This window comes from Meriones unguiculatus, chromosome 5 (genome assembly GCF_030254825.1).
Source record: "Meriones unguiculatus strain TT.TT164.6M chromosome 5, Bangor_MerUng_6.1, whole genome shotgun sequence".
Taxonomy (NCBI): Eukaryota; Metazoa; Chordata; class Mammalia; order Rodentia; family Muridae; genus Meriones; species Meriones unguiculatus.
In genome coordinates, this window is record NC_083353.1 from 103497876 (window position 1) to 103511018 (window position 13143).

The 13143-nt window shown below is 39.1% G+C and overlaps 1 protein-coding gene across 8 annotated transcripts in view; it reads right to left on the reverse strand.

The window, feature by feature from the left end:
* Rad18 (RAD18 E3 ubiquitin protein ligase) overlaps positions 1–13143 on the reverse strand; it is an 84139-nt gene that overhangs the window by 15951 nt on the left and 55045 nt on the right. For 4 of the 8 annotated variants that reach the window (XM_021636482.2, XM_060383891.1, XM_021636479.2 and 1 more), the window contains one exon: positions 29–91. The exons of 2 other annotated variants lie outside the window; for them this stretch is intronic. In XM_021636482.2, coding sequence (XP_021492157.2) covers positions 29–91 — 63 coding nt within the window. The remainder of the gene's footprint in view (positions 1–28; positions 92–13143) is intronic. 2 more of the 8 variants (XM_021636481.2, XM_060383890.1) reach the window with 1 other exon arrangement.

Below are 13143 nucleotides of genomic sequence, written 5' to 3' on the forward strand. Positions count from 1 at the left end.
TACACATTTGTTGTCCATGAGAACTCACTTGTGAGATGCTTCCCAGGCTTCCTCTTCTTCCAGAAGATCTCTTATGATGTCTGAACTGGAACTAAAAGGACATGTATCAGCGTTGTCACACCTTGTGAGATCTGTCCTAATCCAACCATGAGTACTGGGAGATGGCACAGGGTAGGAAGGTAGTCAAGCAGGCACAAGGAGATATGGAAGGGTAGGCATGCTCACCATCCACATTGTGAAGATGGTTTCATAGCCACATACCTATGTGGAACCTCATCAAATTGGATTCCTTAAATATTTACAACTTATTATGTGCTGATTATGTTCTAAAATATGGTCTAATGCTAATTACTGGCCCTGAAGATCTAGTTATTGCCCACTGGATACACTGATCCTTGTTTATGTAAACCTGCCTAAGACATACCTGACTGATTAAACAGCCTACACTCGGGCAGGCAGAATGGGGTTCTCAGGCTTTTGAGGAAAATCACAGGAAACAAAGAGAAAAGAAGAGAGGGAGAGACAGGAAGAGAGGAAGAAGGAAGACAATGAGTTAGCCTGGAGACAAAACCCTGTGGGTCTGGGAGGAAGGACTCCAATAATGGCATAAAAAGGCCCAGATGAAGAATACAAGCAAGTACCATGGGATTGTGGATGGAAGGTAGTTTAAATGAGGATGGTTAAGGAGGATGGCATTTGATAGGGGCTCGGAGATGGATGGTAAGGATATTGAGTGTAAGTGAAATATCTGCCCGGCCCAAGGTAAATAAGGCAACTATAAATCTCACAGGTGTCAGTGTCTTATTATTTGTGATAGCAGGTTAAATAATACCGCTGTGAAAATCTCAGGACTAAGAATAAACATTATATAGCCCTACAGCCATTTTTTAAATTACTACAATATGCCAACGAAATTTCTAAAACATTGTAAAAAATTTCATGAATTAGCAATGAAGAAAGCATAAATAAATCCCCCAACACAAAACCTAAGTCTAGACAGAGCAGTGACACAGGATTTTAATCTCCTACGTCAATCAAAGATCAAATCACATTTTAATCAGTTCCCAGCACTATCAGAAAGGAAAAGAGAAAAAAAAAAGTGTTTTAAAACTAAATCCTAGTGATGAGATTCAGAAGAGACAACTCTCTAAGTGGCTTTTAGTCTCTTGGTAACCAACATAAAGTAAAACACAGTGCATGTGAGCAGAGCTAGTAATGGAAATGTGTTATAAAAACGTGACCTAGCTTAAAATGCCACACTCTCTAGTGGTGCAAGAAAAACAAGGTCACAGAGGGGAACCAATTAGTCCTTTAAAAGAGAAAATTGTTTGAAGGCTTTAGCATCTTGTTCTCATCTACTCAATAAAAATTACTTTAGAAAAGTCATATGTCCACCATTATGAAATGTACTTCTCTAGAAATTCTACATTGAATGTCATGGAAACCATCTAAGACATTCAAAAACAAATGTCACTTAGCAGAATGAGGAAAGTAAGGTGAGAAACAGCAGGATTGAAAATATTAAATGCTCATGTCTGTAATGATACATTAATAAATAACAAAAGCTTTCAATTATGAAGATTTAATGTGTCAACGAAGCATGTTCAACCATTCACGACAAGCCTCACTGAAGCAGCATTGCCTCTGACGTTGACAAGAGAGGCCACAGGGATCATCAAGCACAGCTTTGCACCAAATGTTTCACTGCATGTGTTGCTCCCAGTCCTCTGGATTCTCAAGGAGCCTCATGCAGGGTCTCCGTGGAGAGGCTCTCCAGTCACACTGCATGTATTTCCCCATACTTCTAGTTCCTTTCCTGGGCATCTGAGAACAAGGCGCTCACTCGTAATAACAACTTCAGGTAAGGAGCAGATGTAACTTCAGCAATATTTTAGTTGTGTTTGTTCCTATAGCACTGGACACGTACAATTTTTAAAACGGTAGCACATACATCTGTAGGATACTACCTTGTCTACAGTCAATTACCTACATGTAAACTGCAATTACTCCATTAGGTCCTGTGTTGGAAACCCCTGACCCTGCCTGCCATAGTACCCAAGTATCTACTATTCTTTCACACTGAGAAATGCCCTTTCTCAAAAGCTAGTGTATTCTGGAACAATGACCACTTCTTCATCAGTCAGTTTTACCCAACACGGATTTGTAACAAACCTTTTTCCTATTAAACAACTACTGAAATTGAGTTTTTATTAGAAGAAGATGCAAAGCAGAGAGCCCTGCAGGTCATTTAGCTGATTTCACTAACTTTATTACTCTGTGGGAGGTAGACCATTCACTGGGGAAGGCTCATGTCCACTGCCACTGCCATTCCCATGGAAGTAGTTTTTAAACCTTTCTGGTCATAAAACCTCAACTCTGGCTCCTCCTTATTATGCAGTAACTGTTCTAATTGCAAAAACCCTGCAGCCATTTACCTTCTTCCTGTCCTCAGCACTTTCTGGACAAAATATCTGGTAGTATTTCTGGGAGTGGCGGAGATTATTTGACTATATTTCTGGCTAATGTCATGTGGTCAAAAGAAAGAGTAAAGTCTGCTTCATGGCCAATACCTCTTCCACCAAAAACACTTTAAAAGACTTAAAAGAAAATTATAACCCAGGTGGGTTCCAGGTAAGTCAGGCTGGTCTAGGACCTGTTTAACAGTAGGTAGTCTGTGATCATTTCCCTAGGTGCTTTCAGATCAACCATCACAGTCACTGTTTTTTTGTTTGTTTGTTTTTTAAAGAAAATATAGCATGTGCACACTTGAGAGGCTTTTAGAGAAAATAAAGTGTGTACACACTTGAGAGGCTTCCGAAATAATTCCTCAGTGAAAACAGATGGAAGATTCAGCAAGCATACAAAGTTGCTTCCCCATCTTCAATAAATGTTCAGCCATGACGGCAGCTACCCACTGTTCTCAATTCTCATTTCTTTCTTTCTAGTATATCTTAGACTCTCATGAGAATGATCAAAAAATAAAAAACTGACTGATATAAAATCTAGAAAGTGTCGAGTTCATCTGCTAGGAAGTTTCAAGGCCTATGCTACATCTACTACTTCAATTTTGTCACCACTGAATACTAAGAGTTGCCAGGAACAAACAGCAATCCCAGAAAATCTGTTCAAACCTGTCCAAAGTAATGCATTCACCATGTCCTTCCAAAAAGCCAGATGTCAGAAATTAAGCATTGAGTCTCATAATTAGGATTTTATACAGACTACTGCATATAAGTCAATGTTACTAAAATTACCACTCGAAGTTTTCTTTCCTGTAGACAGAAGCAATTAGTATTTTTGAAGTCTTAGTCATTTTAATATGCCTTGAAGATATAAAATTCTCCTAAAATACTGTTAAAACATCTAAAAATAATCCTCAGGGAAAATTTAATCACTCACTCTGATACACACGGGGTCAGGGCATCTACAATCCTACATAAACATAACTTTTACATCTAAAGCAGGGAATTTGTGCATAAACTTCAGCGTCTCTACTATGTTTTGGACATTTGGAAGACTATGATCTAAGAAGCTGGACAGACAGGCGGTCTGTCACATAAGAGTTACAGCACAACTACAGAAGAACACTGAAATTGTGTCCTCTGATGTCATCATCTGTCTAGCTATTGTGGACATTATTATATAGATCATATGTGAGAAAGTCTCACTAACAATTACATGAATCTTAAATTCTAAATTCACAGCCTGGGTTCTGGAAGATTCTAGTAGCTTTAAATTTTCATGCCACATAGACTTTATTTTTCAGCTCAAAGTTGAGAAAGATGACCTAATCTAATGCACCTTGGAAGAGCTGAGAATTTCACTTGGCTCTGTGAACATTACTTCTAAAGAAAAAGTTATTTCCATTTTCTTCTCTGCATACAAGTTCATCTAACAGTGAAGATTTTACTACCAAAGTTGAAATATGTCAAATATTCCTCTAAAGCTATGATTTAAAGTTATCTGGGGGTGGGGGAGGCAGGGCACATACATGCATAGATATCACTGCACTGCTAAGATAGACTCCTGTTCCTGTCATTGAATGTGCAACCTTCTGAAACCTTTCTAAACCTCAAAGCCTGTGTCTATAGGGTCAGGACATGTATTTTCCAAGAATATTTTTAAAATGAATTAATACAGCACACTAAATGTTAAGTGTGGAGGTTGGCACATAGTAAGTGTTCAATCAATGCTTTCTCCACTTTCAGAGAACAGGTTTGAGCCTAGATTTTCCAAAATACTGTCACAGCAATGTTTCAATTTGCCCCAGGAAACCTGATCACTACATGTACCACTTTAATCTTTGATTCCCACTGTTTCTATGACACCAGGTGCAAAATCATCAGAGCCTGTTATTTATCTAGCTTGGCAGATAAGTACACAGGGTACTGCACAGTAGGAAAAACACAAACATTTGCTATAAAAATCCTGTAGATTAAAGGTTCCTTAAGTGGAATTTTCTATTTTCTTTTTTTATTCTATTTATTTATTTTGAGTCAGGGTCTCACGTTGTAGCTTTGGTTTGACTGGTGCTTGCTTATGTAGACCAGGTTAGCCTTGAACTCACAGAAATCTGCCTCTGCCTCCCAAGAGCTGGGTTTAAAGACATGTACCACCACCCCTGCACCACAGTGCTTTTAAACATCAAAGCTCTTGCAAGTAGGGAACAAGATTTATTGCTTCCACCCAACATTAGTCTTCTGTGCTCAGGACTAAATAAATTACTCAGGTATTACAAAGATAATTAGGCAGAGTGACTACCCAGTAGTACCACCTCATGTCTCTCCATTAGTGTCTACTCCCATCCTAAAGTTTTCTTTTCTTTTTTTAATTAATTTATTTTTTTTTATTCACTTTACTTCCTGGTTGTAGCCCCATCCCTCCTCCCCTCCCAAGTCTACCCCTCCTCCCTCCCTCTCACCTCATCCCCCTACAAAGATATAGCACATGGCAGCTTAGGCTTTATGTGGGTCCTCTAGTAAGAGAAGTAGGGACTGCATCTGACAGACTCACTTGCTAGCTTTTTGATCACTCCCTCCTGGCAGGTCTGCCTTGCCAGGCCACAGGGAAAGAGGATATGCTCAGTCCTGAAGCAACTTGATGAGCTGGAGTGGATGAGAAAGGGAGTTCCCCTTTTCTGAGGAATTTTCTATTTTCTAATAGTTACTTACTTCCAAGTATCTTCATTGTGGCAATAATTTAAGTAGTTGAGAATATGCAACATTAAAAAAATAACCTCCTCTGCACAAACTGAGTATTCATTGAAAGGGCATAAAATCTGCCGGAAAGTGATCTTTCAGTAAACACTGCCCACTAGCATGAATCCTTCAAAGCATGACTTTTAGCAATCTGTTTTGTAGGGTAAGCCAATAGTTTATTGCTTACTATATACTGCTTGAAATACCCTAGTAAGAAGCTAGTGTTACTATTGACAGCTATTAGCTATGATGCAATAAAATAGTCAACACTCACAGATTTTTACAAAAATCACTCAATGACAAAAGTTAGCATTTTTATGAGTAGCTACTATTACCAACCACTGTGATAATCACCTTATACACACTAACTTTAATTCAGACCAGTTCTAAGTCTCTTACCATTTATAAGATGGGCAAAGGCACAGAAAAATTAAAGTATGGGACAGCAGGAGGTGGAGGGGAGGCAGGAATGCCAAGCTCATCTTATTTTTGCCAACCATGTTGTTCCAACAAGTGGAAGCAGAAAGTCAAATACTATTCATCTGCAAGAGTTAATATACCTCCCTACATTTCTATCGAATCTTACCAGAGAACGAACTGCAAAGCTTCATGGATAAAGCACAGCTAAACAGAGCTTGGTTGAGCTATAGGAGATCTATTTAGAAAACTAAGACGACAAGGCCCCAAATGACAGGTAATAAAAAGAACATATTTATACCATCTTATAAAACAACAGGAATGAAGTTCATACTTAGCTTACAAAGTAATCCCAATACATGACTATTTAACCTAGGGAGGCTGGCAAAGCAAAATCAAATTAAATTCAACTAATGAGTGAGAGAAATTCAACTACCCTCTACATGCCACATCTTTCTAGGTGCACAGTGCCAATGGCTGAGCTAACTCCTACAATGGAACAAAGACAACTGACTGCCAAGTACATGGACTTCAAGGAAACAAATGAAATTCAGGCTTGATGCGACTGTATCTTCATCTATGTTGATTGAAAGCTTTGCGGAGTATAGTAGTCTGGGTTGGCATCTGTGGTCTCTTAAAGTCTGTATGACATCTGCCCAGGCCCTTCTGGCTTTCATAGTTTCTGATGAGAAGTCCAGTGTGATTCTGATACGTCTACCTTCATATGTTACTTGGCCTTTTTCCCTTGCTGCCTTTAATAGTTTTTCTTTGTTCTGTAGGTTCAGTATTTCGACTATGAAGGTGAGGAGTTTCTTTTCTGGTCTAGTCTAGTTTCTTTTCTGGTGTTCTGAAGGCTTCTTGTATGTTTATGGACATCTTTCTTTACGTTGGGAAAAATTTCTTCAATGATTTTCTTAAAGATATTTTCCAGACCTTGGAGCCTAGAATCTTCTTTTTCATCTATTCCTATTATTCTCAGGTTTCCTCTTTTCATGGATGTTTTGTGTTTGGGACTTTTCCGATTTTACTTTTTCTTTGAGAGAAGTATCAATTTCAGTAAGTGTATCTTCAGCACACCAGGCATAACTTAGTACCCTATGAAGTTTGGGCAGCTGAAGCCCATGGCAAGCACTGTCAGACTCCAGCATCACATTTTTTTTTTTTTAAATACTGACATGCTACCAAAACACTAGCATTTTCTAAGTCTGCTGAAGGAAAGAGTTAGAAACACTGAATAAAGAAGAGAAGCACTCCTTTTGGGTCAGTGATTCTTATAGATGTGCTGAGTGTTTACTTTCTTTTTAAGGAAATCAGAAGACATTAAGTTATTTCCAAATACTGGAGTTCTCTTGGTTCTCTGAAAGAATTCAAGTTTGAAATAGAACTAAATATTTGTGCTCATGTTTAGCTTGAAACTTAAACAAAAGCAATATCTCTGAGAGATCAGCTACCTGATATAAAAGAAAGTGTCTTAATGTTTTATTGCTGTGAAGAGATGCCATGGCCATGGCAACTCTTATAAAGGAAACCATTTAACTGGAGCTGGCTTACAGTTTGAGGATTAGTCCATTATCATCCTGGTGGAAAGCATGAAAGTGTCCAGGCAGACATGGTGCTGCAGAAGGAGCTGAAAGTTCTACATCTTGATCCACACGTTGCAGAAGGAGACTTGTTTCCACACTGTTTCCTCAAAGCCTACCTCCAAGGTGACACACTTCTTCCAACACAGCCATACCTACTCCAACATGGCCACACCTCCTAATAATGTCACTCCTCGTACATGGGCCAAGCATTCAAACACATGAGTCTATGGGGGCCATACATATTCAAACCATTACAGAAATCATCGTAAGTTATCTAAATACTGAATATTTCAAACAAGTACCAAACTTTCTCTAGTTAAATGGGCCAAGAAACAAAACCATAAATTATCACTTTGGTTTTTGTTTTGTTTTAAACCATTAGAGGAATGAACATCTCATGCAAATAACAATCAAGCACAAAAAGACAAGGAGATCACAACAGTAGGTGACAGTGCCTAGCAGTCTGTGGGCACCAACCCCTAGAGAATCATAGAACAAGGACATTCCAAAGATGAACATTTCCTATCACTGCAGTTCCTCTGATAACGAGGGAGGGGCCTAGTACAAAGATGGTACTAGGACAATTAAATTCATGCTGTTTTCTTCTAAGAATATGAATGCAACAGTGCAAGTGGAATTTGCCAATGTCAACTACCCTGAGCTGAATCAGCATGGGCAGAATGACTCCAGTCTAGGATCTGTCCAAAAAGGGAAAAGATTTCTAAGTCTCACTGTCATGACTGCAGCTCAGTCATTAGACACTTAGCTTCCCTGGCGATCTGTTCCTTTAAGAAATGAAGTATTAAGACTAGGCCATTAAATTTGTGAAAGAACCATTTCTCCCAAACTGTATTTACCCTAAGTTTCCAATAATCTGATGTTTTAATATTTTATGTACAATATGACACATACTCCCAATAATTGGTTATAAATGACACCTTAAAGTATGCTTTGTACAACAAGAAAAGCACATAATGACATTTTTAAGACTTCTAAAATTGGCTTCTGGAGAATCAACTAAAAAAATAATCCTCTGCAACTGAAAGCGATCATCTGTAACGCTTGAATGCCTGAGATACAAGAATGATGTGTTCTGCTTGCTTGGTACAATCAATAGAAATGAGCAAACTCAGCAGTTTACTATGTACCATGTTCAAGAATCTATCTGTGTGGGAGGGATAAAGAACAGAGACCCATGCAAATTAGTTCTGCCTTACCTACTATGAGGTACCCAGACAACTATTCCAAGAAAAGAGTAACAGAGTGTTAGTTAGTTATCATCAAGCTAACGTAAAAATGGGAAAACAACAGACTACAGGGAAGCAGAACCCACATGGCTGTTCTTTTTATTTATTATTTTCATTTTAAAAATTTATTACAATTTATTCACTTTGTCCCCTTCCAATGCCCCCTCTCTCCCTCTTCTCCCATGCTCCTCCTCCAGTCCACTGATAGGGGAAGTCCTCCTCCCCTTCCCTCTGACCCTAGCTTATCAGCCCTGGCAGCAATGTCCTCCTCTGTGGCCTGGTAAGGCTGCACCCCATTCCCTCGGGGGGAAGTAATCAAAGAGCCAGCCACTGAGTTCATGTCAGAGAGAGGCCCTGTTCCCCTTACTAGGTTACCCACTTGGACACTGAGCTGTCATGGGCTATATCTGTGCAGGGGTTCTAAGTTATCTCCATGCATGGTCCTTGGTTGAAGTATGGGTCTCAGAAAAAAACCCTGTGCCCAGATTTTTTGGTTCTGTTGCTCCCCTTGCAGAGCTCCTGTCCCCCCCAGGTCTTTCTATCTCTCCCTTCTTTCATAAGGTTCCCTGCACTCTGCCCAAAGTTTGGCTATGAGTCTCAGCATTTGCTTTCATACACTGCTGGATAGAGTCTTTCAGAGGCCATCTGTGATATGCTCCTGTCTTGTTCCCTCTTTTCTCCCTCTTCCGATGTCTATCCCATCTGCCTTTCTCTACTAGCGATGAGTTTGTTTCAAGCTTCGGGGAGGGAGACATCTGCCCACTGGGCATTTCCTGCCCAGTCTACACACACGTGGAGCCCTGCTCTCTGGGAACTCACCTCTCCACTCAGGGAGAGCCCGGTTAGGGCCACAGAAGGCCCCAGTCTCAGACCTTCCCAGATGCTGGGGAGTGACAAGCACTCAGTGACCCCAATGATGCACTTCCCCTGTCCTTGTTTGCCTTTCTGAGTGAGGATTGATCATCTTACCCAGGGTCCTCCTTCTTGATTAGCTTCTTTAGATGTAGAGATTTTAGTATGATTATTGTATATTATATGTCTAATATCCACTTATAAGTGAGTATATGCCATCTGTGTCTTTCTGCTTCTGAGATACCTCACTCAGGATGATCTTTTCTAGTTCCAACCATTTGCCTGCAAATTTCATGATTTCCTTATTTATAATTGCTGAGTAGTATGCCACTGTGTAAATGTACCACAATTTCTGTATCAATTCCTCAGGTGAGGGGCATCTGGGCTGTTTCCAGCTTCTGGCTATTACAAATAAAGCTGCTATGAAAATGGTTAAGCAAATGCCCTTGTGTACTTGAGCATATTTTGGATATATGCCTAGCAGTGGTATAGCTGGATCTTGAGGTAGCACTATTCCTAGTTGTCTGAGAAAGCACCAGATTGATTTCCAAAGTGGTTGTACAAGTTTACATTCCCACCAGCAATGGAGGAGGGTTTCTCTTTCTCCACATCCTCTCCAGCATGTGTTGTCACTTGCACTTTTGATGTTAGCCATTCTGATGGGTGTAATGTGAAATCTTAGGGTCGTTTTGCTTTGCATTCCCCTGATGACTAAGCATTTATATAAGTGTTTCTCTGCCATTCAATATTCCTCTATTGAGAATTCTCTGTTTAGTTCTGTATTCCATTTTTAAACTGGATTACTTGATTTGTTGCTGCTTAACTTCTTGAGTTCTTTATATAGTCTGGATATTAACCCTCTCTCAGATATAGGGTTGGTGAAGATCCTTTCCCAATCTGTAGGCAGTTGTTTTGTTCTGACGACAGTGTCCTCTGCTTTACAGAAGATTTTCAGTTTCATGAGGTTCCCATTTATTGATTGTTGCTCTTAGAGCCTGTGCTGTTCGTGTTCTGTTTGGGAAGTTGTCTCCTGTGACAATGAGGTCAAGGCTCTTCCCCACTTTTTTTTTTAACAGGTTTAGTGTGTCTGGTTTTATGTTGAGGTCTTTGATCCACTTGGACTTAACTTTTGTGCAGGGTGATGAGTACGGATCTATTTGCATTTTTCTACATGTAGACATCCAGTTAGACCAGCACCATTTGTTGAAGATGCTATCTTTTTTCCATTGAATGGTTTTGGCATCTTTGTCAAAAATCAGGTGTTCATAGGTGTGTGGGTTTATTTCTGGGTCTTCTATTCGATTCCATTGATCCACCAGTCTGTTTCTATTCCAGTACCATGCAGTTCTTATTACTGTTTCCTTATAGTGCAGCTTAAGATTAGAGATAGAGATACATCCAGAATATCTTTTATTATAGAGGATAGTTTTAGCTATTCTGGGTTTCTTATTATTCCATATGAAGTTGAGAATTTTCCTTTCAAGGTCTGTAAAGAATTGTGTTGGTAATTTGATGGGAACTGCACTGAATCAGTAGATTGCTTTTGGCAAAATGGCCATTTTTACTATGTTAATCCTGCTAAGCCATGAGCATGGAAGATTTTTCAATCTTCTGATACCTTCTTCTATTTCTTTCTCCAGAGACTTGAAGTTCAGTTCTTAAAAACCAAGAAAGCAGTAGTGGTCTAAAATGTAGCAGATAAAAATCCTCACACTGTTATGAGGGAATGCCTGGGGTGGAATGAAAGAATGGCCTAGGCATCGCTCTAGAGGAGCTGCATCAGCTCCTCGACCTCCGTCCTTCATCCGTGAAAGCAGTTATTGTATTTATGACTTCTCAACATATTTTCTACTTTGAAAACATTTGCATTTATACTAACTCACCCTTTTCCTGAGATTCTCAGGGTCTCTAAGACCTTGTAATACTTGCTTTTCTGACTTAAAAGAAAAAGAGTGACAGTGACTATAACAACAAAATCCCAAGCAGCCAGTTAAAAACAAAACATTCCAACAGTATGATGTGGTAAATGGGATATCATTTTACCCATCAAATTTTATACACCAGTACAAGAATGAAGAAACTATGATTTTTTTTTTTAAAAGTAAATTAGAGTAGCTGTTAACTAGCCATCACCTGGGGGGCCTGGGAATATTGATTCAAACTGTTACTGTATGTCTAACAGTCAGAAGGAACTAGGAGTTGTTTCAGTTTCTACAACTTTTGTCAAAGTATTCTGAAAAGCACACTCTTAGCTACTCCTTTTTCTTCTTCATATTTCTGAATAAATAATTAAATTATGCAACAGTAAAAAATTAAACTAATTTTTATGAATCAAACTAAGTACATGTTTAGTTTTGGGCCAGAATTTCCCAAGATTGGAAAGTGCTTGATAAACAGCAATGCACTTTAAGTTGGCTTACTCAGCTGGTGGGCAACATTCAGGCCTCAAAGGCAGGTAGGTGTCTGACTATGGTGCTAGCACTGCTCACTGCATCACACATGCTATTCACCAAACATGGCTTCAGTTCCTACTTGTTTCCCCATCTCACTGGAAATTTAAGGTTTTCTCCATTTTTTGCCTCCAATGCTCTGCTTTGCTGGGAAAAGCTTTTCTTCCCTTTGTTATTCCAGTCAGGGGTCTAATGTCCCCACAGGTAGATCAGCTGCCCTTTTCTCAACATCCTATATCTCACACATAAAAACACCAATCAAATATTATTGTATTTATCCAATTACCTTTTTCTTAGTCTGGGAGAATGTCTGATTTTAAACCTTGACCATACCTACTGTGCATAAGTAGTGTGTTAGGCCCATAACAAGTATTTATATAATTGTCAACTGGGTCTCTGAATGAATTAACTCTTCTGTCAGATCTTATCCTATTCTAAAAGTTCAAACTTTAGCTACAGGAAAGGCTCACAAACAGGATTATTAGTGACAGTACAATGCCTGAGTCTCTTGGCTGTCTGAACCAAGAGTTCATGAAGTTAACTGGGGAGTGATGGCACATCTGTAATCCCAGCACTCAAAAGACTGAAACAGGAATATGACCATGAATTCAAGGCAAGCCTGGACTACAAATCAAGACCTGATTTCAAAAAGAAAAAAAAAAGCATGGGATTGGGAGAGGACTCAGTGACTGAAGCACTGTTTATATAAGCATGCAGGCCTGAATTCACATCCCCAGAACCCACGTAAAAGCTAAGCATGGTCCAGCCTATTTAGCCAAATCAATAAGCTCTAAGTTCATTGGGAGACCCTGTCTCAAAACATAAGGTCGAGAGCCATAAAGGAAGACACCAGATATTAAGCTTTAGCCTCCAATGAACAACCACACAAGAGCATGTGGACCAATGTGTGCAGCTGCACATATCCACATGCAACACATACCACACACACTAAAAAAATTCTAAAAAGATTAGGCTCATACAATCATTATCTTGTCAACTAAAACCCAATGTAACAGCTACCATGCCAGAACCTTGGAAAATGATCAGAAATCACATGACAGCACAAAACAAGTCTTTTTTTTTTTTTTAGCATGATTTCCAGAATGATGGCAATGGTAAGAATTTTGAATATAAAACGAATAATAAAAGTTGTAATTTTTAAAGTTTCCTGATGAAAGAAATTGATGGGCTCACAGAAACTTCACAGAGAATCAGTATGACATGGGAATCCATGGATTTGTACAAATGTGAAGGTCTGCTTTTAAGACTGATGAGAAGGCAAACAAGGCAATAATTTATATAAAACTCAACAAAATTATTATAAAAAGTCCATCCATGTTTTAGTCCTTTTGGACTTCCTTGCTATCTTACACTACAAAACCTTCTATCTTGCATA